This window comes from Marmota monax, unplaced genomic scaffold (assembly GCF_021218885.2).
Source record: "Marmota monax isolate L192 unplaced genomic scaffold, Marmota_monax_Labrador192_F-V1.1 WCK01_AAM20220418_F8-fsc00038, whole genome shotgun sequence".
Classification (NCBI taxonomy): Eukaryota; Metazoa; Chordata; class Mammalia; order Rodentia; family Sciuridae; genus Marmota; species Marmota monax.
This window is the reverse complement of record NW_026692498.1, coordinates 917692-943666: the sequence shown is the minus strand read 5'-3', so window position 1 is coordinate 943666 and position 25975 is coordinate 917692. Positions and strand designations below refer to the sequence as shown.

General features: G+C 61.4%; 1 protein-coding gene across 8 annotated transcripts; it reads left to right on the top strand.

Moving 5' to 3' along the window:
- The first annotated feature begins 528 nt into the window (after positions 1-528).
- Positions 529-19455, top strand: LOC124093316 (proteoglycan 4-like). 8 transcript variants are annotated; one of them, XR_009226823.1, is made up of 7 exons: positions 529-648; positions 12492-12740; positions 12991-13133; positions 13263-13558; positions 13899-14183; positions 14462-17464; positions 17790-19455. XR_009226823.1 is itself a non-coding variant. In XM_058579340.1 (7 exons), exon 1 carries the CDS (start codon positions 5230-5232, stop codon positions 7096-7098), a length of 1869 nt encoding a protein of 622 aa, XP_058435323.1. In that variant the 5' UTR covers positions 2752-5229; the 3' UTR covers positions 7099-9985; positions 12492-12740; positions 12991-13133; positions 13263-13558; positions 13899-14183; positions 14462-17464; positions 17790-19455. The 8 variants fall into 8 exon arrangements, 6 of the variants coding, with proteins under 6 accessions (XP_058435323.1, XP_058435321.1, XP_058435322.1 ...); XR_009226822.1 differs by having other exon boundaries at positions 9213-12740; XM_058579340.1 differs by lacking the exon at positions 529-648 and adding an exon at positions 2752-9985.
- Positions 19456-25975: the final 6520 nt, after the last annotated feature.

The window sequence follows — 25975 nt, the reverse complement described above, 5'->3', positions numbered from 1 at the left end:
TCCTGTCTGCAGTCTCTCCGGACGTCCAGTCTGTCTGGTGGCATGGAGCTGACCTCAGTCTGCTCTGCCCAGCGAGCTGCTGATGCTGGCCTGAGCTCTCTCTGGGTGCCTGCAGACAGGGAGGCTCCGAGGAAAGCAGCCAACACGGACCTCACCCCCGTCCACTGGCGTCATCAAGGGTTGAGCCCCCCCCAATGCTGCCCCCTCTGATTGCGGCTGAGTGGCAGGCGTGTTTGTCAGGTGGGGCTGTTCCTAGCCGCACAGGGAGCCCCTCGGGGCCTTCCCTCCCGGAGTTCCCTCCTGGTCCTCAGGAGCTCCGATGCCCTGGGGCCTTGCTCTGTCGGGTGCCGTGCCCCCTTTCCATGGGCTTTCTGGGACTCTCCACGGGCCCCGACAGCTGGGAGTCTGCTTGCCAGGCACAAGGCTGTGGCCTCCCTGGAGCGCTCACGATGTGGGTCCCCTGGGTCCCTGGGTCACCAGTTGGTTGGGAAATCTGTCCTTGACATAAAAGTCCATGACTTAAAGGAGCAAGGCTCACCCCAGGCTCCGGGGCATGAGCTGTGAGCTGGCCGGGGCTTCCCCACCCACTGGAGCAGGGCCTCTGAGAGCAGTTCCAGGACCAGGCTGCGCCTAGGGTGGCAACCTGCGGTGAGATCGTGGGCAACAGGGCCAGGGGCCGGGCACTTCACAGGTGCATGGCCAGCAGTCAAGAGTAAGAGCACCGCAGGGAGGGCGGACCCGAGGGTGCTAAGTGTCCACCCGGCATTGCACCTGGGCTGGGGAGGCAAGGGGCACTCCTCGTGCAGGGCCAGCGTGGACAACAACAGAGGCCACAGGAGTGAAGGGAGGCCCAGGAGTCTGGGGGGGGGCACTGTGCCTCCCTGGGGTACAGTGGGACTGCCAACCTTGGGTGGCACCGCATGCCATGGAGGGAACAAATGGCTAGTGACCAGCAGCCAGACCGCGGGACGGTGTCACCCCTCCCACCTCCTGACTCTGCCCCAGACCCTGGCCCCCCACTCTCATGGCCCTACTGGGGGGTTCTGAGGCTGGCAGCACAGGACTGGGGCTTTGGGGTGGGGTCTCTAGAACCTCAGGAGGCAGGCTCCTGTCTGCCTCGCCTCAAAGAGGTGTCTGGGGAGGAGGTAGGAAGGAAGAGAGGAGGGGATCAAGGACAGCAGAGAAGGGGGGAGGGAGAGGGAGGGGGAGGGAGGGAGGGAGGGAGGGAGGGGGAGGGAGAAGGAGGGAGGGAGAGGTTGGAGGAGGGAGGGAGGGAGGGAGGGAGAGGGAGGGGGAGGGAGGGAGGGAGGGAGGGAGGGAGAGGGAGGGGGAGGGAGAAGGGGGGAGGGAGAGGTTGAGGGAGAACTTTGGCCAGAGCTTTTGCCGATGCTGACCCGCCCCTCGCAGACAGGAGGCCTGAAGGCCTTTCTTTAGAGAGATGGGCAGCAAGACCTGGCCTCAGCCCAGGACCACAGCCCCAGCTGCCCTCCTCTGGCCCCTCAGCAGGTTCCCTGGGGCCTGAGAGTCCAGAGGGGCTCAGGCCCCAGCCAGGGCTGCATGGAGCTGCCTTCCTGCAGCCTCACTGCCCTGGCCTCCGTGGACCAGGGGCCAGCAGCCTTGCCCAGACAGCTTCTGCCTCGTTGCTGGTGCCCCCTCCCCTGCCCCGGGTGGGGCTGGCTGTCTAGACTGTGGGGCTCCTCAGCCCCCAGCTTTTGTCCCCAGAGCGCCTGCAGCACACAAAAGGGTATTTGCCTTCCCACTCCTGCACCCTGGCTCCTGGCCAGCCTCGGGCCCTGGGCCCACCCACCAGAGGGGCAGACCCGGAGGCCGCGGCTGCATCTGAGGGCAGGATGGAGCCACGGGGCTGGGTGGGTGAGGACAGGCTGGGGAGCTGCACGTCCTGCTGGGGGTGGGGGCCTCATGGAGGGTCTGGGACTCAGAGCAGGACGTGGACGAGTGGCCGTGAGGCTGGGAGAGCATCTTGGGGCTTGGAGGGCTGCACAGATGCAGAGACGTCTGGGGAAGGGGTGGGCAGGGCCGCCCTGGCCGTGCAGGCCTAGGTGGGAAGCCAGGCTGGCTGTGGGCGAGGCAGGACGTGAGGGGCCCCCAGCCCCTGGGCCTGACCCCCCAAGTTCCCCACTCAGCACCCTGGGCCTCTCAGGTGCGCCCAGGCCCCACCCCTCCCAGCCAGCTTCAGCCTCTTCCTCACTGGGCCACCTCGCCGTCCTGCCCCTGTCCCGCCACTCGAGGGGACACCTCCCTGTGGCTGTCTTCCTTACATTCCTAGCTGCTCACTCTTCCTGGCTGGGTGTCACTGTGACGGGCACCTGTCCTGACTGACAGCCGGTAGGGACTCCAGGGCAGTCTCCCCCTCAGCAGGATCCCCTCTGGGACCTGGCCACAGACGTGTGGGGACACTGTCAGCCTTGGGGGGCCCTGGCCCAGCAGCAGACACTGGTGCCTGAGGCCCCCTGCTGGCCCCCTGGACCCCCATCCCTGTTCCACATGTGGGGGACGCCCAGGTCGATGGTCCTGGGAGGGACCCCAGGCCTAGCGCCGCACCAGCGCCCAGCTCCCTCCACTCCTGCCCTGGGTGCCCCACACGCACTGGACAGCAGGACCCTGGTCTGGTGCCCGCCCTCCCCCGCCAGGTGGGAGCTGGGCAGAGCTGCCTCTCAGTGGCTGGGGAACGCCCTCCGGCCTGGGCCCGCCCGCCCGCCCGGCTCCACCTGAGACAACATCCTGGCCTGATAAAGCCCAGGCCCCAGCTGAAGGCGCACACCTCGTTAATCTGCTTATCTGCTGCCAGCACAGCCACGCCCGACAGGAGCCTAGATAAGGGACAGGTCAGGGGCCACTCCCAGGTGTCCAGCAAGGCCAGGGCCCAGGCCTCACAGGCCCCTTGCCCAACTCAGGGGGCAAACGGTTTTGATCCCCCTTCCCTGCACCACACCGGCAAGGGTCATTTTGGAGCCTGGTCTAGATACAAAACAGTGGCCCTGGGAGATGGCCACTGTCCACGTTAGTGGCCAGGGAAGTGTCCATGCCTAGGAGGGGAAGCCAGGGAGTCTCCAACATGGATCCCCTCTCTAGTCTCTCAGCTATGGCAAGGTCCAGCTCTGAGCTGAGTGGCAGGCCTGAGGCAGATGACACTAGACCTCGGTGTCCCTGTCACACCCTGATCCCACCGCCTGCCCCATGTCCGCTCAGGGCCAGGCCCACCAGCCTGAGCTCGAGGTACCTGCATCAGGGGGAGGTGAGAGCCGAGAGGGGAAGGTGCTCCCAGGCTGCCAGAGGCCTGGACCCCGGGAGGCAACCCCCAGCCCCCTCCAGACCAAGGCCACTGAGCACTGAGCCTGCGGGACTGGCCATCCTCCCAGGGGAGCAGCTTTGCCCAGGGTCACACCGCACCCCCGCAGCCCATGCTGACCGCCGCCCCAGGAGGGTGCATGGCTCAGCACTGGGCTGCCGTGCCTCTGCAGCTCAGTCTGTCCATCTGTCCCTCCAGTGGCACCCCGAGAGTCCACACTGATTCCTGCCTGGAAACCTCAGGAACCCAGACCTCAGGTGGACCTCAGAGAGCTCAGAGAGCCAGTGTGGCTGGGCAGTGGGACACGTGTAGGGACGCAGGGGGCACATGGTCGGCAGAACCCGTCACAGCTCAGCAGGCACGGGCAGCCAGAGGCACCCTGTCAGAAGCCTCCCTCGGGAGATGACCAGGGGTGGACAGTGGGCCTGGACTGGGGAGGCGAAGCACAGGGTGGGGGTGGGCCCTCAGCCCAGGCCTTGTTCTCGGGACCCCAGGCCCCTTCCCCACTAGTGCCCTGCTCCCTCCTGGCTCCTGCGGGCTCCTGGACGCAGCAGGCCCTGGCTGGGGGCAGGTCTGCCTGCCCGACTCACTTGTGTTCCCGTGTGAACATCTGGAGCAGCAGGCAACCCAGGTCCAGGACAGCATGGACAGGCCCTGGGCAGCTGGCCATGTGCTTTCCTCAAATACTGGCCACATGCACGCGGCGTCCTTCACCCCCGGTGCTCTCGACCCATTGGACCTGCGTCCAGAGGCCCCTCTGCTACCCGCCCTGCTTTGTGTGGGAGTGAAGCCTGGTGGGCCTCTGGTTGGCAAGGCTGGGGTGCCCCATGACCCTGTTGAACCCTCAAGTGGTGGGCGGGGTCAGAGCCTTGGAGGACCACAGAGCTAGGCCCCCAGGGACCTCCCATGACTCCAGGAGCCTCTGCCAAGGTCCAAACCAGAGTTGTCACTTGCTGAGGCCAGGAGTGAGGAATGTCCTTGGGGTGAGAGACAGGGCCTGTCACCCTGGACACAGGGCCACCCGCCCTGCTACCCCCACCACACTGCCCCACCACAGGCCAGCCTGGGGTTGGGCAGCTTGGCCACTGCTGCTGCAGGGGTGGTGTCTGCCTCGCTCACTGGCCCCGGGGGACTCTGTCTTCGTCATGGGTCACCCAGGGCCAAGCGGGGGTATGTGAGTGGCCCCCACTTCCTTCTTGCCTTTGTCAGCGTCTCAGCTGGGGGTCCGTCTCAGCTGACCTGATCCGGCGTGTGGGGCACACCGCAGAACCAAAGGGCCCGCCTCCTGGCACCGAGGTCCAGGCAGACCGTAAGCCAGGTTGGAAGCTCAGCTGGCACAGGCCTTGGAGGCAGGGTCTGAGGGCGGCAAAGCGGGCGGCCACCTCAGCTCATGGCCACAGGGCCTCTGTCACGTCCCTGGACAGAGATGTGGAACTCAGGACAGATACCCTGGCCCAAAACACTGCTGTCCCTGGGGTGAGCAGATTTGTCCCATGCACAGCCAGCTCGGGGGGCTCCATTCCCAGGACCTTGGGGTTAGATGCCAAGCGGGTGATTGGACAGGGTGCCCAGCCACGGACTGTGTCCCCCTGGACAGTGGGGAAGGCTGCTGGCCGGCTGCAGAAGGGGCTTGAGGGTCTCAAGCCCAGCGGCCTTCTCCCAGGTGGGGTCCTTGAGGAGGTGCACGGGCAGGCAAGGCGGAGACAGCCCTGCACTCCCGAGCAGCTCTGGGAAGCCATCCATCGGTCTTACCCTCTCCAAGGCCTGCCAACTCCCAGCAGCAGGGGACACTGCCCACTGGGACTCCTTCTGTCCCTGTCTTTATGTGGAAGTGAACAGTAACTCTCAGGTATATATTCTCTGTCTACCAAGCCAGCGGTGCCACCTGTCTGCCCTGAGGTTCTCAGAAAGCAAATGCTATGCAGAGGAGGCCAAATGGCCCCAGGTGGTTCCTGGTAGATGTGACGATGACCTTGTCTTGGGACAGGCCCTCAGTAAGACACTGTCTGCTCCAAACCACACCATCACAGTCCCATATCCACATGAGGGCTTCCATGAGGGAGCAAAGCATAACGTGGCCTGGATCAAGCTCAGGAATCCCAGGACACCCAGCTCAGGAGACCCCAGAACACCCAGCTCAGAAACCCCCAGGATATCAGCTCAGGAGACCCCAGGACACCCAGCTCAGGAGCCCACAGGACACCCAGCTCAGGAACCCCCAGGACACTGAGCTCAGGAGTCCCCAGGACACCCAGCTCAGGAGCCCCCAGGACACCCAGCTCAGGAGCCCCCAGGACACCCAGCTCAGGAGCCCACAGGACACCGAGCTCAGGAACCCCCAGGACACCCAGCTCAGGAGCCCACAGGACACACAGCTCAGGAACCCCAGGACACACAGCTCAGGAACCCTCAGGACACACAGCTCAGGAGCCCCCAGGACACACAGCTCAGGAACCCCCAGGACACACAAGTCAGGAGCCCCAGGACACCCAGCTCAGGAACCCTCAGGACACCCAGCTCAGGAGCCCCCAGGACACACAGGTCAGGAGCCCCAGGACACCGAGCTCAGGAGTCCCCAGGACACCCAGCTCAGGAACCCCAGGACACACAGGTCAGGACTCTCCAAGGCACCCAGCTCAGGAATCTCCGGGACACCCAGCTCAGGACTCTCCAAGACACCCAGCTCTGGAGCCCCCAGGAAACCCGGCTCAGGAGCCCCCAGGGCTCACAGCTCAGGAACCCCAAGGACACCCAATCAGGAGTCCCAGGACACCCAGCTCAGGAGCCCACAGGACACCCAGCTCAGGAACCCCAAGGACACCCAATCAGGAGTCCCAGGACACTCAGCTCAGGAGCCCCCAAGACACCCAGCTCAGGAGCCCACAGGACACCCAGCTCAGGAGCCCCCAGGACACCCACTTCAGGAGCCCCCAAGACACCCAGGTCAGGAGCCCCCAGGACACCCAGCTCAGGAGCCCCCAGGACACCCAGGTCAGGAGCCCCCAGAACACCCAGCTCAAGAGCCCCCAGGACACCCAGGTCAGGAGCCCCCAGAACACCCAGCTCAGGAGCCCCCAAGACACCCAGGTGAGGAGCCCCCAGAACACCCAGCTCAGGAGCCCCCAGGACACCCAGCTCAGGAACCCCCAGGACACCCAGCTCAGGAGCCCCCAGGACACCAGGGGGTCAGGAGCCCCCAGGACACCCAGCTCAGGAACCCCCAGGACACCCAGCTCAGGAGCCCCCAGGACACCCAGGTCAGGAGCCCCCAGAACACCCAGCTCAAGAGCCCCCAAGACACCCAGGTCAGGAGCCCCAGGAAACCCGACACCCAACTCAGGAGCCCCCAGGACACCCAGCTCAGGAACCCCCAGGACACCGAGCTCAGGAGTCCCCAGGACACCCAGTTCAGAAATCCCCAGTACATCCAACTCAGGAGCCCCAGGAAACCCAGCTCAGGAACCCCCAGGACACTAGCTCAAGAGTCCCGAGGTCACCCAACTCAGGAACCCCCAGGACACCAGATCAGGAGACGCCAGGACACCCAGTTCAGAAATCCCCAGGACACTAGCTCAAGAGTCCTGAGGTCACCCAGTTCAAAAATCCCCAGGACACCCAGCTCAGAAGCCCCAGGACACCAGATCAGGAGCCCCCAGGACACCGAGCTCAGGAACCCCAGGACACCCAGCTCAGGAGCCCCCAAGAAACCCAGCTCAGGAGTCCCCAGGACACCCAGCTCAGGAGCCCCAGGAAACTCAGCTCAGGAACCCCCAGGACACACAGCTTAGGAGTCCCCAGGACACCCAGCTCAGGAGTCCCCAGGACACCCAGTTCAGAAATCCCCAGGACACCCAGCTCAGGAGTCCCCAGGACACCCAGCTCAGGAGCTCCCAGGACACCCAGCTCAGGAACCCTCAGGACACCCAGCTCAGGAGTCCCCAGGACACCCAGCTCAGGAACCTCCAGGACACCCAGCTCAGGAACCCCCAGGACACCCAGCTCAGGAACCCTCAGGACACCCAGCTCAGGAGCCCCCAGGACACCCAGCTCAGGAGCCCACAGGACACCCAGCTCAGGAGCCCCCAGGACACCCAGCTCAGGAGCCCACAGGACACCCACCTGGGAGTTCCTGAGGCCGCCACCCGGCTCAGGGTTAGGGCCCACCGACAGGGCCCTGTGGATGACGCCCGGGGCTCATGAGGAGCAGGCCCTGCCCACCCAACAGGCCCATGCATAGGACTTTCCAGCCTGCCGCTATCCATGTGTGGACATTGAAGAGGCCTCTGTTGGCCCTGTGGGTTGACCTGGCACAGGTGGGATTCCTGCCCATCCTGAAGGCTCTTAGATGAGCAACCACCCTGCCCCTCCTTGGGACAGCTGTGGCTGAACGGTGAGTCTCATCTGGCTCCTAGGACTGTAATGAGGTACAGTACAGTGAATGGCCGTCCCCAAAAGATAAGCCCAAATGCTGACCTCTGATCCTGTGGGTATTGCCTTCTGGGGGATATTGGCAGGTGTAGATCCCAAAGATCACCTGGCGGGTGGGGGCTAAATGCTAGGACCAGTGTCCTTACAAGGGAAGGGCAGACAGGGATTCGGGACTCAAAAATCATCAGAAGAAAGAAGACAATTGAGCCCCCAGAGGCTGGGTGAGTGACGAGTTCCTGCCGGGAGCCGGGGGACGGACCCTTCCACCTCCTGAGTCCGATGGAGGCCTCCTGGACCAAGAAGACAAATTCCTGTCCTTTTCAACCACCAGTTTGAGGTCATTTGTTACAGCAGACCCAAGAGACATGCAGTAGCCAACGCACTGAAGACCCAGGAAAGGCTGTAGGGTCCACTAGAGCTGAGACCATGTCCGAGTCCCTCCTGGGCACAGCCTGCCCCCAGCAGGCAGACAGCTAAGAGTGACAGAAAAATGCTCCTCCACGCAGACCCAGAAAGCTTGAGCCCTGAACCCATGTCCAGATCACCCCTGAGCAGAGAGCAGACGCAGGGCCCTGTCCTGGGGAGGTGCGTCCTCTGACCCTGGACAGGTATGAAGAGGCAGTAAGTCTGGGAAAAGTTGGCTTGGGCAGCCTGGGTGTGGCCTGCTTGGCCCTTGCTGGCCACACTGCTCTGTGCTGTGTCCTGAGTGTCCCCTCCTCCCTTTCTCTGCTGAGGGGTGGGATGGTCCCAGAGCTCAGAGCTTGTGGAATTGCTGTCCCTATCCTCCAGCCCTCCTACTGGCCAGAACAGGAGCCCAGTGTTGTAAACAGGGTCAGGCTTCCAGGAGGAGACTGGCAGGACGGGAGTGAGAGGTCATGGGGATGGGGCAGAGGGCTGAAGACCGATGGGCAGCTCATGTCCACAGACAAAGCCCCGTGTGGCTTCTCAGCTGGGTAGGGCATGGAGGTCTGGCTGGATAGCCTCAGCACCACCAAGTGGACCCCATGAAGAGCAGGAAGGGGGACAGAGTTGAGCAGCACATCAGGTGCTCTGCACAGTTGGTCTCTAAGACCCCTTGAGCCAAGCTCAGGCAGTCTCCGTGTTGCTGGTGACCCCAGTTATGTCAAGTACCCCTCCCCACTCACCCCTGGCCCTGCTGTGACTTTCCCCCGAGGTGGCTCTGCTCAGGAGATATGAAGTGACCAGGGCCTTTGGGGCAGTGACCACTGGTCCTGGTGCCCAGCATGCTGTCCTGGGCCTGGCCACATGGGCCAGGAGACTGCCAGGGGTGCTTGGTGGGCAGGGCCAGGTCTGCCTGGCTGTGCCAAAGCAGTTCAGATCCTTCCCATAGGCAGCTCCAGCCCCACCCAGCAGGGGACATAGCCCCATCCTTGGGGCAGCCACCTGCTGACCTGGGTGTGAGCTCATGGGTCACTGACATGTGCTCAGTCCTTACAAACCTGCCTTTGCACAGTCCTGTCCACACACCATCAACCATCACCCCGAAAGGCAGATACCACCAAGTATCCCTCAGCTGCCGGAAGAACAGTCAAGACGTGGTGCAGCCGGGCAGCTGGATGCTACTGGGCCTCCAAAGGGAAGGCCGTCCTGACATCTGCTGCCAGCTGGACGGACCCCAGGACACTGCGCCTGGTGAGAGGGGCCAGGCAGCAGGACAGACACTGCAGAATCCCGCGGGGCCCTGCAGCCCTCAGGTCCACAGAGACAGAGAGCCTAGGGGCCGGGGCTGGAGGGCGGGAGTCAGGCCAGAGGGACAGAGCTTCAGACGGAGGAGATGAGGACGCCCTGGAGGTGGGAGGGCCACAGCAGGTGAGTGTGCCCAGCGCCCAGGGTGGGGCACTGCACGTGGTCAGGATGGGGTTGTCTCCCACCTCCCTCTGTTCATACTGTGTTTTGTAACGTGGTGAACTTCGCAGTAGAATTTGCCACCGTGACCACACGTAAGGGCCACGTTCAGCTCTGTGGCTCCGAGTGCTCAAGCTATGCCGCCAGCTGCACCCACGGAGCCTGACCCATGCGTCCAAGCAGAGCCCAGGCTACATCTGAGCTGCGGGACCAAATCCTGAACTTCATGGAGGAGTCCAATGAGAGGACCATCCAAAACATGGTTCCGCCAGCCTTCGGCCGACATGTGTCACGCCCAAGACAGTGACGGGGACATCATGAGGAACTGACAGGGGAGCAAGAGAGGAAGAGGGAGGGCAGACCTGCCCCCCGGGGCTGCATGTGAGTGGGGTCACGGAGCCTTCCCTGACCTACTGCAGACAGAAGCCTGCAGGCCATGCGTTCTGTCTCTTATTCAGCAAATATTTACTGAGCTCTGACCACACACCTGTGCCACTGTGCCCTTGGAGAGCCTCACTGGGTGCTGCAGGCAGAGCCCGCCGGCTGACCCACAGACTGTCCAGGACGGGCCAGGCAGCTTGGCAGAGGGGCCCCGGGGCAGCTCAGCACCAGCCCCTGTGCCACTGCTGCTGCTGCAGGTGGGTCAGTGGCAGCTGCTCCCTTGGGGGCACCTGGAGGACAGCCCAGGGATGACAAGGCACTGCACCCTCGGGGCTAATCCGGGTCTCCTCCAGCTCAGGTCCAGTGGTTCCGGGTTCCCTGGGGAAGCCTGAGTCATGGGCCTGCAGCCCAGCAGGGTTCTTGGGTCCGTGAGCCGTGTACCTTGGCACCAGTGCCAGCAAAAGACGCATTTATTCACAGAAAAGGAAAATATCTTCTCCGGTCACCCTCCTCCCTGGGAAAACAGACGCCCAGGTTATCTCCCCTGGGCATGGGAACGGGCCTGGGCGCAGAGGTCAGGCCGTGGGAAGGAGGACTGCTGCAGTTGACCAGTGTCTCTGGAGCCGTGCTGATCCAGGCCAAGAGGGGGCGAGGTCAGGGGAAGCTGAGGGCAGCAGAGGGCCCTTCTGATGGACACACTTAAGGACAACACCCAGAACTGGAGCTGAGTCCTCGGCTGTCCATCCCCCTCCAGGTGGCAGCCCTGGCCCAGGAGCAGGGATGCCCCCGTGAGTGCCACGGGTGTCTGGGCACCATGTGGACTGGGATTCTTAGTCCACTTGTGGCCACGCAGGAGGCAGGAGGGCCATGCTCACTCAGCAATGCCAACCAAGGCCCAAGAGCAGGTGCCATGGCGCAGAGCAGACAGGGCTGCCCTCAGCCACCTCCAAGGCCTGCCCAGCTTGAGGGACTCCAACCGGAGGGCCTTGGGACACTGCCCAGCTGCCCCCCAGGGCTGTCCTAGTCTGGGGACTCTCCCTCGTCCAGCAGACACGGAGCTGTGTCAGGGCCCCACCCAGGGTGGGAGGATGCCAGTGGGAGATGGACCCAGGCCCCTCAGCTCATGTGAGAGAACGGTCATCAGGCAGTGACCACACAGCCAAGGGCCAGGTGAGGAGCAGGTAGGGGCAGCGGGGGTCTGCTTGGTCCTGGGAGTGGGGACAGCACTGATGAGGTGGCCGTGGGTGCCGGAAGGAAAAGCGGGGTCTCTGCAGATGAGCCAGAAAGGAAGCCGTGGGCTGACCTCCGGGAGGGCCAGGGCCGCGGGCAGCAGGCAAGCTCCTGTCCAGCACCGTCATGCAGGCCCCAGAGGCAGGGGCCTCCCTGGGAGGCGGAGGCCCAACCTTGCTGAGGGGGTACCTGGGAGGACGGTGCCTCTCAGCCCCCGAGCCCCCATGGACCCCCAGACTCGAGACCTCACTCACACTCTGCACGCTGGTGGGAGCTCCGCGTGGCAGGCGCGAACCAGGTTCCTGGCTCTCGGTCTACTGCTCCTGTCACCCTCGAGGCTGCCACAGTCAACTCAGCTCACGTGGCCAAGCCGGGTCCAGGGCCAGCACTTGCCCTCACAGCCCGGCAGGGCAGAGCCACGGCCTGCTGAACAGGAGGAGCCCTGCCTGGAACTGAGGGCCCACCTCGGGGCGGGGGAACGGGGCTCCAGCCCAGGGCCTGAGCCTGTGGCCCCGTGAGGCCGTGACCCACCCTCCACAGGGTGCCCCCAGCCCAGCGGTCCCCTCCCATGGTGGGCCTTTCCTCCTCCGTCAGTCACCACGTGGGGTCCCCGACCACACTATCCCCTGGCCCCCACCGTCCCCCAGACAAGCAAGGCCCAGCCACTGGCCCTGCAGGATGCTGCCCCCTTCTGCTCCAGAGGACTCCAAGCCAGCAGCGTCCACGTGAGGGAGGGCACACCTAAGGACGTGTGGGAATACTGGAGGCAGGAGGGCAGGGGGCGGGGACCCGCGCCCCCCAGACAACGTGGCCAGGCCACGCGGGCGCACCTTGTTTGCACACAGGGCTGGCCCAGCTGCCTGTTTGGCTATGGGATTTGTGGGGTTTCAACGAAGCTCTAATGACCAGGTGCTGGTCAGCGCCCAGGCTGGTGGGCAGTGGGGAGCTTCCCACCTGCACTGGAACTCAGTGCAGTCTCCCTTGAGCACCCAGGAGGCCCCCCCACCCAGAGCCCCACCCCAGAGCCAGCGCTGGGGTCCACCGGAGCCTCCCCATGCTGGACGCTCAGAGCCCCTCAGGGAGGGCCCAGGCCTGGCTGCACCCAGTGGCCCCTGGCAGCTCTCTCCAGCCCCTGCCACCCCACCTTCTTTCTCTCAGCCCCTGGCAGATTCTTCCAGAATCATGGGCTTCCCCATTTCCCTCCCCTGATTGGTCCCACTCAGCTGGACACCCAGTGGCCCTCACCCTGGCCACCCACCATCCTCCTCCCTTATAGCCTCACCGCCCTCCTCCACCAGCCCCGACCCTGCTCCATTCCTGGAATGTGCCTGGGGTCCACTCTATGCCCAGCCCTGGGAGCTGCCTGGAAGCCCTGCCTGCCCCTACTGGACCCTGCATTGCCAACCCTGTCCACCCCAGGAGGAGGAAGGTTGTGGATGACCAGTGACACCACAGCAGCCTTTACACCGGGCCTCCCCCTTCTCGGCCCCCACGAGGCCTCGGTGCACACTTGTGCTGGCCAGGGGTGAGTGGTACAAGCTGGTCTGTGGGAACTGGCCCTAGGTCTCTGCATTCCTGCTGACCCTGCACAAAGTACCTCAGGGAGGGGTGTCCCTCTGACACATCTGTGAGGGACATGCCCCAGGGTGCTGCTCCTTGTCCTCAACAATCCCCAAACACTGGGCCCTGTTCCTCGGCCATTTACCTGAGGTGGGGGCTGGGCCAGGGCTGGCCTCCAGTGGGGCACGGCTCAAGGGACCCTCCCTCCTCTGCAGCTTCCGGGTCCAGTCTCTGTCAGCGCCTTGAGCTTCCCCTCTCCCACGCTGTTCACCCACCAACCAGGCTCTGGGACTCGGGGTGCAGGGCACCTGCTGAACTGGCTGCTGCCTGCACGGAGCTGCTACAGGCCTGATTTGGGGTGAGGACAGGCGTGGGGACAGTGGGCTGGGATTTGAACCTAGGGCTCGGGACCCACTCCATGGGCCGGCCTGGGTTCTGGGGTCTCACCACCTCCGGTGGCCCAGCCTACCCCCCCCCCGTTGTCCAGAGCAGCCCAGTGAACCTCCACGTACCCTGGGGGCCAGGCAGGCAGCCTCCAGAGCGTGCCAGACAGCCTGGCCTGGAGGAGGCCCAGGCCCCCGTGGGGACTCCGTGCAGGCCGCAGCAGCACCTCCCAGTGGCTGCCCGAGTGTGGCTCAGCCCCTGGCTTCTCCACCGACCAAGGCGGCAAAGGAGAGCACAAGAGCCCAAGGGCTACCTGCACCTCTGGTGTCCCCTGCACCTGCATGGCGGGGGCAGTTAGCAGACCAGAGAGACAAGCGGCTCTGTCCCCCGAGGAGACAGGTGAGCCATGCCCCAGACCCATCAGAGAGGGTGGCGGGTGGGGAGCCTGCCCAACCAGTCTCTCTCCAAGGCACCACAGGGCCCAGCAGGTTCTGTATGTAGGACAGTCGGGGGTCAGGTCCAGTGCCTGGCCCTGGCTGAATTCACCCAGGGATGAAATTCCCCAAAAGCCTCTAGCCTGTCCACTGAGAGCCGGCTGAAGGCCTTGGGCCCGACACTGTGGTCAGCAGAGTGGGGCTCGTGCCAGACCTCCAGAATGTGATGGGGCTCCGACTATGCCACAGGGGGTGACACGGGTCGGGGCTGCCCACAGCTCTCACAACCCCGCCCTCCTGCACAGCGAGGCCACCTGGGGGACTCTGCTCCCTCAACCCGCGGGGAGCACAGGACGCCACAGCCCCCACCCACACCAACCCTGCAGGAAGGAGGGACCCCAGGCAAGACGGACCTCAGGGACGAGAAGCAGAGAGAGAGAGATGGAGAGGGAGACACAATGCAGAGACAGCCAGGAGGAGAGACCACAGCGGAGACAGAGACAGAGAGACATCAAAACAGAGACAGCTGCAGATGAGGACTGCCGCACCTGCTGCCCACGTCCACAGCAGCCAGGAGGAGGCAGCAACGAGTGTGTGGACACAGAAGGCAGTCCCTCCCTGGGTTCTGGGTGGACGGGGACGGTCACTTGGGGCAGGGGTGCTGCGCACACAGAATGGTAGGCAAAGTGGTTAAAGGGGAAGCTTGCTGTGTGATTTTGCCACAATTGGAAATTGTTTTATTTATTACTTATTTTTATTTATTTACTTATTCACTCATTCATTCGTTCACTTGTTTGGTGTTGGGGACTGAACCCAGGGATGCTTTACCACTATGCTACATCCCAGCCCTTTCAATTTATTAATTTAGGGCCTCACTAAGTTGCCAGTTGCTGAGGCTGGCCTTCAACTTACAAGCCTCATGCCTTAGCCTCCCGAGTCCCTGGAATGACAGACGTGGCCACCACACCTGGCTGAGCAGTGACATTGTTAAAGCGCTGAAAGAACTTTGAGCCCAGGCCTGAAGTCCAGGCAAGGTGCTGGCCTGGGAGACTCAAAACCGATGCTCCAGCAGGCATCCAGGGAGGACCCCACACGGGAGCACGTCTGAGAGGCTCTGCAGCGTCCGCAGGCAGGGCAGGAAGACACCTCCGGGAAGTTCAGCCGCCCTCAGAAGAGGCCGGGTAAGAAGGCGGCCACGGGAGCCACCGCACACTGGCATTGGGCCCTGCACCCAGCACCACACAGGCAACTGGGGTGGGGGGGAGCTGCCTCTGCCTTCAGATGCCCTCCGGCTGCTCCTGGGGGCCTCTCCGCCCTGCACCTGGGGAAGAGCTCCCATGGGCTCCCGGGCAGGGCTGGGACTGGGCCACACGGGCCACATGGTCACTGTGGAGTTGCCACTTCCCTGTCACAGCCACCGGGGAAGTGGCAGGAGAGGGACAGCCGCACCAGCGGTGGGGCGGGGGGTAACCAGCCCCAGATGGCACCCTGCACCCCTGGCACACGCTTATCTGGCTTATCAGTGAGTTGACCACAGCTCACGCGGGAAGGCGCACAGGAAGTCCTTTCCATCGCTGGGTAAACTTCCGTGGCCTGGAGCGTGGCCATCCCCCGACACCTGGCCAGGAAGGCCCCGAGGTGCCTACGTCTGGCAGAGGGTGGCCGTCCTGCTCCGGGCTCTGCTTGGGCCCCGTGCCGTGGGTCGGAGGCTCTGGGGAGCTGCACTCTGCACAGCGCACGCTCTGCCCACCACCAGAGACCCCCATCCTGGGCTACTTCTCAGGCAGGGCCTGAGGCCTGCCACCATGTGGGCTGGGTCAGGATGGCTCAGGCTGGTGTCCAGGTGGCACTGGGGCTTTTGGTCTTCGTGTGAGGTGTGGGGACACTGGGCGGCATGGGGGACAGGTACCCATAAGCACAGGGGCCAACAGGGCCTTGGTGCAGGCCACACCAACTTATTCTGTGACTGACTGTCCTGCTGTCCATGTGGGCAGCCTGCCTCATCCCCTGGTGAGGGCAACTGGTCGGGGGCTGTGCCTGGCCAACTGACCCGTGTGGCTCCTGTTTCTAAGCCCAGACTGAGGCCAGTCACTTAGGCCGTGGCATTGCAAGGGCCTCAGAGTCAATGAGGGCAGCCAGACCAAGTGGTGAGCCAGGCTTGGGTGCCCGTCTCTCCCTGGAGGCCCCTGAAGCCACATGTCAGAGCCCTGGGGGACACAGGCTCTTGGTTCACTGCCCACCCTGCAGAGCAGCAGCCAGGCTGCTCTTGTGACGTTGGGCCACAGAGCCACCTCCCCTGCCCAGGGAGTGTGAGGACACCTGGGTGACTCACTGGCCATGTTAAGCAGGGTTTCAGGGCCCACAGGATGGCTCAGTGGCAGCCCCTGAGATGAGAGGACGCAGGGAGGAGCCCCTTCAGCCCAGGACCAGGACCGCTCTTGCTGGCCTGGGCAGATGGGCCGCCCACCCGGAGGAGGCCGGGGAAATGCCCAAATGCTGTGCAAGGGCAGGGTGGGCTTGGTTCAGGCTGAAAACTGCCAGGAAGCAGAGGGAGGGGAGAGGGAGGCAGGGTGGCTCTACCGGCTGGCTGCCCAGCAGGTGGTCAGCACCCTGAGACTGGAAGCTGGGAACTTGCGGAGCTCAGGAGTAATGCTGTGCATCCAGGCAGCCTCTGCTGTCCAGGGCGTGAAGGCCATCATCCTCTGAGGTCATAGCAGGGTCCCCCGAGCCAGCAGCCTAGGGCTCTGCTGACCCGTCCACATTAGATTAAGGCAAGAGTCAACTCCTGAGACCGTGGCTTGGATGTCAGGGAGGGGAGCAAGGCTGATCCACACCCCTGCTCCGCCCAGTCTCCGGAGGAGTGGACGGGAATGCCAACAGCAGCAACTAGCAAGCTCCACGGTGCAGAAGTCGGCCCTGGACGCTGAGGCAGTACTGACCAGTGCTTCCAGAGTCCATTGCCCCACACCCAGGGCTGGAGGTCGCAGATCAAGGGGCCTCGGGCTGAATCTTCTCCCTGGGTCCTTGCCGGGTCCTGGGCCTGCCCTGTTCTCCCTTCTTAGCAGAACACCTTGGTGTGGGATTACACCACCCCCGTGCCCCCTCAGCTTTATCCCCCCTAAGAACCTGTCTCCCAGCCCAGGGGGGAGGCTCCAAGATGCAGACGTCGTGCAGGAGACCCGGGCAGCCGCATCAGTCCACCAGAGCAGAGTGGGAGGCCAGGGTGGCCGGCGGGATCCTGCCAGGTAGGTCCCAACTGGACACTGTCCATCCTGTAAGCCTTCCTGGGCCTCCTCTCCAAGGTCTGCCTGGCCCCGCAGAGGCTCTAGGGGCCAGTCACACCACTCCAGGGGCAAGGTGCTCGGATCTGGCATCTGGTCACTGGCCAGGGCCTCAGCCAGGATGGCTCAGTCCAGGGGGGAGTCGTCCTCAGGGGAACCAGGGCCCAGAGAGCGACAGGCCCTTGCCCAGGTGGGGGGGGCTCGGCGCTCCAGCCGCGTGGCTGCAGCGCCCGTGGCCCAGGCTTTTCAAGATGAGCCGTCTCAAGCACCCCAAGGAACAGAGGAGGGCAGCACGCACCCCACCTACTGACCACGCAGCACTCACCACATTAGCACACCGCCAGTTTTCCTTTGGTAAATCAGAGGTCCCAGCAAAGATGGGGCACCCCGCCCGTCCTCTGCGGAGGCAAGGAGGTCCTCAGACATCTTCACGCGCCTGCCACATTAGTATTGGAAAGGGGTCACTGCGCAGGCCGGCCGAGTCCGCAGGGGCCACTGTGCCCGAGCTTGGGCGCTCTGCAGCGCCTCCAGGAGCCGGAGACGTGTGGACTCGACGGGTTGGCTCTGCTGCTGGCCACTTGTGTTCCCAGGTGATGGCGGGATAGGATAGGCGTCCACTGTCCACAGGAGGGGGGCCACCAGGCGCCTGTGAGCTATGGGGAGGTGGTGGGGCCTTTGTGGGTGGGGCCTGCTGGAGAGAGTCGGTCACTCTTTAGAGGTGAGCCCCGAAGGGAGCCCTCACCCCCTTCCTGCGCCCCCTTTGCTTCCCGCCACCACTGGGAAAAGTCTCCTCCGCCACCCACTTCTGCCATGATGCGCATGCTTCCCAGGTGACCGTGGAAACCTGAAACCGCAAGTCAGTCAAAACAAACCTTTTCCCTCATTAAGTTGATTATCTGGAATATTCTGTTGCAGTGGTGGAAACTGAGTAACACAAGACACTCTGGACACTGGTCGTCAATAATCACAGAACACGTGGAAATCATCTTTTTTCACTTCCTGGCTTATATTTTTACCTCATCACATTGATGGTTTTCAAACACAATTTCTCCAGTGTAACATAGTCAAATGCATCAGTCTCTAATGACTTGTGGTTTTAGTGATTCCAGGTCTCAGTCTACTTTCAGATGCTACAACAAAATACCCAATGCTGGGTAGGAACTTTATAAAGAAAGAAAAGGGGTTTAGCTCACAGTTTTGGAGGCTGAAGTCCAAGATCAAGCAGCTGCATCTGTTCTGCCTCTGATGCGGCCCCAGCTGCCTCACAGCACGGCCGGAAAGCAGGAAGAGACACGGTGCAAGGTCAATGAAAAAAAAGCTTGTATTTACAGCAGAAAACCCAAGCTGGAAGCAGGATGGAACAAAACCCCACTAAAACAGCCACGCAACCTGTGCAGAGCCCCAAGAGGCAAGTGGCGACGTCAGGCCGTCCTGAGAAGACGGCGGCTGTGCGAGAGGGCACTGACCCCGGGGCTGGCGGGTGAGTGCCCCTCGCTCTGCAGCAACCCCTCAGCGGGGCCTCCTGCCAGCCCTCCTGGCCCCAAGGCCACACGTGGACACTGCGTGTTTCTCTCGGGGTTCCGCGGTCTCGTTTTCACAGTTCACTGTTTAGAGGGCCTGGTCCTTAGGACAGCGGCGTGCTCTCCGTGTGGACCGGCTCCTGACCCTGCGCCTGGGCCAGCTGCCTGGGGCACGCCTGCGCCTTGCTCTTCCACACCCTCGGGCTCCTCGCAGACTTTTGGACCAGCTGCCAAGCCCCAGGGAAGACAGGGGCCGTGAAGACGTCTCACCGGGTCCCTGGAGCTGGCCACAGAACCCGACCTCAGGTTCCGAGGCCGAACCCCGCCCCTCCCAGCAAGGCCTCGGGTCTTCTCAGGACGCGGGGTCTGGCTCACTCCTGGGGTCTGCTCGGGTTTTGCGGCTCTCTTGGTGGTTTCCCCATCACACTTGCACTTGGCGCACTGGTGAAGATAGATGGGCCTTCTGTTTGGTGGGCTGGTTCTCCTCCATGAGTCTCACTGGGCCCATGCCAGCCCTCTTACTGCCTCCACAGCAGAGCCTCAGACAGACCCTCTCCTTCCCGTCCTGAGGTCCGTCGCCTCTCTTCTTGCTTTATTGCCCTTAGCAAAGACTGAGAGCACACGGCTGCAGCGACCTGTTCCCAACTGCCTTGGGAAGGGCAGAGGCCCCAGGGAGCCCGTGTCGCTGTGAATCCTTGGAAGAGGCCCCTCCTCCTGTGAGGGACGCCTGCTCCCCCTGTGGGTCCCTTGGTCCTGTTTTGCCTCCACTAAGATCAGCGCAGGGCAGAGGACCGCAAGCTTCCCCCTGGGAGCCTGAGGCATTGTCCTGGGGATTAGGTTAAACACACCTGTCAGCCAGGCCCAGTGACACTCACTGCCACCCCAGGATCATAAATCTGAGGTCAGCCTAGACAACTTAGCAAGATCCGTCTCAAAAATAAAAATTAAATTACATTTAACTTAAAAATAAATGCACAAGTATATTTAGTAGCTCCTGCCACACCCAAAAAATGTGTGAGATGATAGATGTGTCAGTCTACTTCACTATGGTGACGTTTTAGTGTTTGCATCCCATGGCATCATGCTGCAAACCTCAAATGTACCCAATAAAACTTATTTCCTCAAATGTCCTGTGACATTCCTGAAACTTCAGGAGCCACCAAGTGTCTCTGGTTCCCTCTGCTGCCCAGTGGAGGTATTGCCATCCCTGCGCCCAGGGCCACAGCCAGTGCTGGACCACTCTGGGTCCTGGACACTGGGAAGACCCACTGGGTGGCTTTCTCTACCAGGACTGATGGCCACCTGGGAGGTGAGAGTGGCCTCATTGCCTGGGTCCCGGACACAGATGTGGAGCAGGCGCCAGCCAAGCTGTAGCTTCAGGATGCCTGAGGAGACCTTGACTGTCACAAGCCCCAGGACTAGGCAGCCTCTGTCCCCTCTGGCACCGCAGGGCCCATCCTGACCAGTTCCTAAGATAGCCAGTTTTCTGTGGTTGAATCATCCCTGAATTCCATGAGAGAAGCCCTATTGCCGATGTCTTGGATGGGAGAGTGGGAGGGGCTTTGCACGCAGCCACCCCCAGTCTACCTGAGTGTCTGACCAAGTGAAGGAGCTGGCATCTCTGGCAGGACCAGCCCAGGGCCACTAATTCTGCCCAGTGCTAGGCTGTGCTTGTGGGTACATGTGCTTCTTACTCTGAACCCCTGAACCAGCGAGGCCAGCCTCCAGCCACAGGCAGCCCTAGACCCAGACAAACCCCGCCCAAGGGGACATGGGGACAGGCACACGCAAGGTGGGCGAAGCCCCAGAGAAGGGGAGAGAGAAGAGCTGGGTGTGCACTTCTGTCGCCATGTTCAGAGATGGCGGTCTTTTATGCCGTCCCACCCTCCTGGGGTGCAGTAGAGAAGGGCAGGAGGAGCGTGGCCCAGTCGGCCCCTGGCCGCAGCTTGGGATCCCACATGCCGGTACACTCCCTCGCCAGGCAGCGCTGTGTGAAGAAGTGAGATTCAGCTGCAATGTTCTCCCTTGTGCTGATCTCAGAGACGACCTTTGGCATCGAGATTATACTAGTCTCAAAAACAAGATGGCTAAGCGCTCCCACTTTCCCTACTCTTCCAGTCAGCCATCTGGAAGAGTCTGGGTAAGACGAGCGCCGTCAGGCCTCCAGTCACACCGGCCCCCAGCTGCTCACACTTGCACCCACACCCACGACCATACGGGTCTGGCTTGGCTGTGGTCATGGGCCAAATGGTGGCCCCCAAAAATATCTGTCCATGTCCTCTTCCCTGGAACCCCTAAATGTGACACTCTTTGGAAAAAGTGTCTTTTCAGATGTGATTAAGAAGGATCTCAAGGTAAGATCATTCTGAACCCAAGGACAGTCTTTATAAGAGACGCACAAAGGAGGATTTCCTGCAGAGACAGAGGCAGAGCTTGGGGCCACGTGGCCACAGCCACGGAGCACCTGGGGCTGCAGAAGCTGGAGGCGGGAAGCACCCCCCTGAGCCTCCAGAGCAGGGCAGTCCTGGGGAGACCTCGGCTCGGCTCTGGCTTCCAGGGCCTGGGAACGAACTCGTGCTGTCTTAAGCCGCGGATCCTGTGCTCCTATGCTCCAGCTGCCCCGGAACCCACACAGCCCTGTGCATGCCCTGTGCAGGCCACCTGAGCCCTGGCCCTGCTGGACATGGGGAGGACGTGGCTCCAGCTCCCAGCTGTTGCCGCCAGGCCTTGGGACAGACCCACAGGGGACAGTGGGGATGGCCGCTGAGCCAGCCCAGGGGCCGACTGCAGACAGGAGCTGAAGAGCGTGGTTGTCCCAGGAGCTAGGCTTGCCTTATTCTTACTCTTATGCGATTGTGCGTACACCCAACAGGACGCTCCACTGGGGAGTGTGGTGTTATGAGGTTAGTGATGGCATGCAATTGTGTTACCGGCACCACACACAAGGCAAGGGACCTAAAGAGCTCATCTGTGCCACCGGCAGTCCATTCCCTGGTCCTAGGTGTCACGTGGCCTCCGTCTCTGTGATTCTACCCACGCAACTGCCTAAGTGTAGACCCCGCAGTCTTCCTCGTGTCCTCCCGCAGTATGACGCCGCGAGGCCCCTGCCGGCCGCCCTGGCCCTGGCTCCTTCCCGTGGCTGAGCACGCATCGTCGCAGACCTCGCTGCCTCGGGCCCCAGGTTGCTCCTGGGTCTGGGAGTTTTGAACGCGGCTGCCTTCAGCATTCATGGACCAGCCGTGTGGCTTGGGCTCCCTTCCTGGTAAACTCCTGGCTGGACACGGCCATGGCCTTGAGGCACAGGAGCGCTCCACGCTCCCAGCTGCCTCGCCCCGTGGCTTTCCCTGCGATTACTGGGCAGGTCCTAACGCTAAGCATCTTTTCATGAACTTACCAGCCAACTGGTACAGGTACCACCTTTATGAGAGCCCCATGAAGGCCTAGGCCCACGCTTTGTCCATCCCGCTGCAATGGGCCACAAGACTTCTGGTGCCCTCTGGACACAGGATGCAGCTTCCCACTTGTATTTGCCAACTACTCTGCTGACAGAGGATTGATATCTAGAAAACTAAAAAGAACTCAGAAAACTGAAAGCTGAATAACCACGTAACCCAATTAATAAATTGGCAAATGAGCTAAACAGACACTTCCCAAAAGAAGTAGTTCAAATGGGCAACAAATCATGGAAAATGTTCAACATCATTAACAATTAGGGAAATGCAACTCACAACCACAGTGAGCTGTGTCCCACACCCGTCAGGAGGGCAGCCATCAGGGTGTGAACAACACGTGCTGGAGGATGCGGGGAGAGGAACCCTTTACACTGTTGGTGGGACTGTGAATTAGCACGACCCCCGTGGAAATCAGTAGGGAGGCTCCTCAAAAGACCAGGCAGGGAACCTCCATGTGACCCAGCTGTCCCACTCCTCGGTATTGACCCTGAGGAGTTAAAGTCATCTTACTACAGTGACACACACACACCACGTTTATAGCAGCACCATTCACAGCCACCAGACGACGGAGCCAGCCTAGGTGTCCCTCGATGGACGGGTGGATAAAGAAAATGTGGTGGACATGCACAGTGGAGTTTTAGTCAGCCACAAAGAAGGAGGAAATTACGGCATGTGCAGGAACATGGAGGGAGCTTGAGAGCATTGTGTTACGTGAAATAAGCCAGACTCAGGTCAAGGGTCATGTGTTTTCTCTCATAGCAGAGGCTCGAGAGGAAAAAGGAGAAGAGACCGTGGGTGTATCTCATGAAAATCAAAGGAAGGTCAGCAGAGGAAAGGACCAGGGGTGGGGGGAAGGGAGGAAGGGGGAGTGCAGGGGAGGGACACTGGCCAGGCCATGCTGCTGCATTGTGTGTGTGGACATCACATATCGAACCTCCAACAACAACCTATACAAGTACCATGCACCTGTTTAAAATACGGAAAAAGAGAGAAAACTAATAATAATAATAATAATAAGACAAAAGTAGCTTGCCAATTGCTTCCAAAAGGACCGTGAGGGATTGTATGGGTATTTCGTGACTCTTCAGGTAGATTCAAAGAAGGCAGCTATCTCACCAATATCAAACCTTCTTGCCCATGAACTTGGCCTATGTCTCCTCTTATTTAAGTCTTTTTAAATTTAGCTTTGGGATGTGTTGTGGCCTTCAGTTCACGTTTCTTGCACCATCTTGTTAAATGTCTTCCCACGGGTTGTGTTTTTGATACTATTGTAAGTGGAGTTGTTTGCTTTGACTTGATCCCTTTACCTAGACACACGATAGGCTCCTGCAGGCGGAGCTCGTTGGTGGGGGCTCTGTGGGCTCTGCGGGGCCACCTACCCACACACTTTGTCTTCTGCACCCCTGGGTGGCCCTCCCGCTCTGTGGTCCATGGTCCCCCAGCTGTCTTGCTGGTCCTCAGGGCTGCGCAGTCCTTCTCCTCTAACTTTGCTTTTCTCCTGTGCTGTGTTGACAGGAGAGTCGCCCTGGCCACCCCTTCCTGGGACGTGCTGCCGGACGGCCTCACAACATTCCTCTCTGGGCTCTGTATCTCTGCTCCTGGCAGGCACCGACAGCTGTTTCTCACCACATCACTGCTTCTGGAATCTGGAGAGATGCAAACCTGCAAGATGGGTTGAGAGATGTTTCCCTCAGCAGCTCAGGAGGCTGAGGCCGGAGCATCATGGGTTCAAAGCCAGCCTCAGCAACTTAGCAAGGCCCTGTCTCCAAATACAAAACATAAAGAGGGCTGGGGATGGGGCTCAGTGGTTAACAGTGCTCCCTTCTCACTTATGTTCTGGAAGAGTTTAAATGGGGTTGGTGCTATTTCTTCTCTAAATATTTACAGAATCACAGATAAGGCGTCCTGAGGAAGGCCTGCAGGTGATGGATTCGGTTTCTAAGACAAGATGGGGCTGATTCCTGTTTCTTCTTGGGTCAGTTTTGTGAACTTGTTTCTGTGGAGGGACGTGTCTGCCTCATCAAGTTGTCAACCCCATTAGCACCATGGTCTCCCTTTCCCCTCTGAGTCCTTGAGAGGTCTGTGGGATGTGTAGCCCTGTCCCACGCTTCGTCTGTGTATAGTCCTCGTTCTTTTTTGCATGATCCTCCTTGATGAGGTTCATTCGGTTTTACTTCTATCTCTTCAAGGAGCCAGTTTTCCATTTCACTGATTCTACCCGTTCGGTTCTGTGTGCCTGGAGTCTGGGGTTTGAAGCCGTGAAGTGGGTGCTCCCGGAGGCCCCTGGACGGGTGTGTTAGCCTCATTTGTTCCAGCTCCACCTGCTCGTCTTCCGCTAGAGTGTTGAGGTAGAACATGGGCCATCGAGACTTCCCTCTCACCAACACAAGAAAACACGCTGTGAAGGTCTAAGGAATACTTTTTGATAAGTTTTGCTTTCATTTTTAGTCTATTTAAAACATTTCCTAACTTCTCTTGAGCCTCCTCTTTGACCCGTGGGTTATTTAGTGTGTGTCCCAGAGGCTGGGGTGTTGCTCAGTGGTAAGTGATCGCCTAGCCTGGGTGCTGTCACCAGCACCGCAAACAAAAAACAAGTGTGTGTCCCAATTCCCAAATTTAGGGGGATCTTCCAGTCGCCTGTGTTGTTACTGTCTACCTTAGTTCCATGGTGGCTGGCTAACGCCTTTTGTGTGAGGTTGAGTTTAATGTCCGGGGGTTTTATGGCCTAGGTTGGTCAGGGGCCTGTTCTGGGAAGGAGTGGGCTGCTCTGGGGTGGAGTCCCTTTATGAAGGGTTCAGCACGGAAGGGCAGGCAGGGGCCCAGCTGCACCCTCACCCATTCGGTGGCCCCTGGAGCACCCGCTTCACAGCGGCAGGCCCAGAGATAGATCCAGGGACCTGCCAGCACCTTCCTCCTCTTCCTGACCAGGGCTCTGTCCACAGCAGCCTATCCCACCCTGCAGGTCACCGCCATCCTGGGGCTGCCATCAGGGCACACTCTGGCAGAGAAGTGACACATTGCCAGGACGGGCCACACACGACTGCTCAGGGCCCCTGCCCTCCAGCACCAGACGGGGCGTGGAGTGGCTTTGGGACTCGGGCCTTGAAGACTTCATGGAAGCACTGGCTCTGAAGCACCAGGCCCCGCATGGCCATGCCAGAGGTGGCCAGCCCACGTCCCCTCAGCACATCTGCTCTGCCAGAGGACCCAGTGGCTCTAGGGTGGGCCCAGGCCCTCTGGCTTCCCAAGAAGTCCGTAGGCCTAGACACTGCGGGCTCTGGGTCCCCAGAGGGGGCTGGCAAGGACAGCTGGGGCACTGGGAAGACTGCCACACCTGAGCAGCCTCCAGGACCAGGGAGACACCAAGGCATGGGCACCCTGACAGGCCCTCAGCCCACTGCCCCTGCCACACAGCTGCTGCCCTCCCTGGGGTCCAGAGGTCAGGTGGGGAGGGAACCGGGCAGAGGTGGGACAGCCTGGGAGGGCAGCTGTCTCGGCCCAGCCCCGAGGAGGCCTCGAGTGGAGAGAAGGAAGAGGGGCTCTGGCCTCTGGCTGGCAGCTGTGGACCCCGCACAGGTGCCGTGCGCCCCGAGGGCACTGCAGCAAGGCTCCGCAGTGAGACTGGGTGCTGGGGCTCTGGCCTCCTCCGGGACACCTGGGGCTCCCCCAACACTGCCTGCTGCCTTGAGAGAGGAGGTAGGGGCTTCTCTGCACGCACCTACAGATGGGCAGCCTCCACCAGCCTCCATGAGTCCCAGACAGCCAGGGCCTCAGCTCCCAAACACGTGAGGGCACTGTGTCTGAGGTCACACACGTACGCGTGGCCAGCCGTCCACTGTGCCTTCAGGCCAGTGGGAGGCCTGGCGGGCTCTGCCTGGAAGCTGCCTGCAACCCTGGCCAGCCAGCCACGGCCACTTCTGGCCAGTTTGCAGCGGGAGCTGATTCTCTTGGCTTTTGCGGGGTAGAAACCCAGAGAGATCCACACACACAGGCACACACTGACCCCACAGCTCGTGCTGGACTAAAATCACCCCAGCAGCAGAAAGCCTGGGAAACGGCCATGAAAGACCCTGGGACCGTCTCACAGGCCTGAGGTCAAGCTGCCCAGCCAGGGCTTGCACATGCAGAG

Bases quoted from the DNA above. Each gene is read 5' to 3' on its own strand.
- LOC124093316 (XM_058579340.1), top strand. From the start codon at position 5,230: ATGCAGAGGAGGCCAAATGGCCCCAGGTGGTTCCTGGTAGATGTGACG.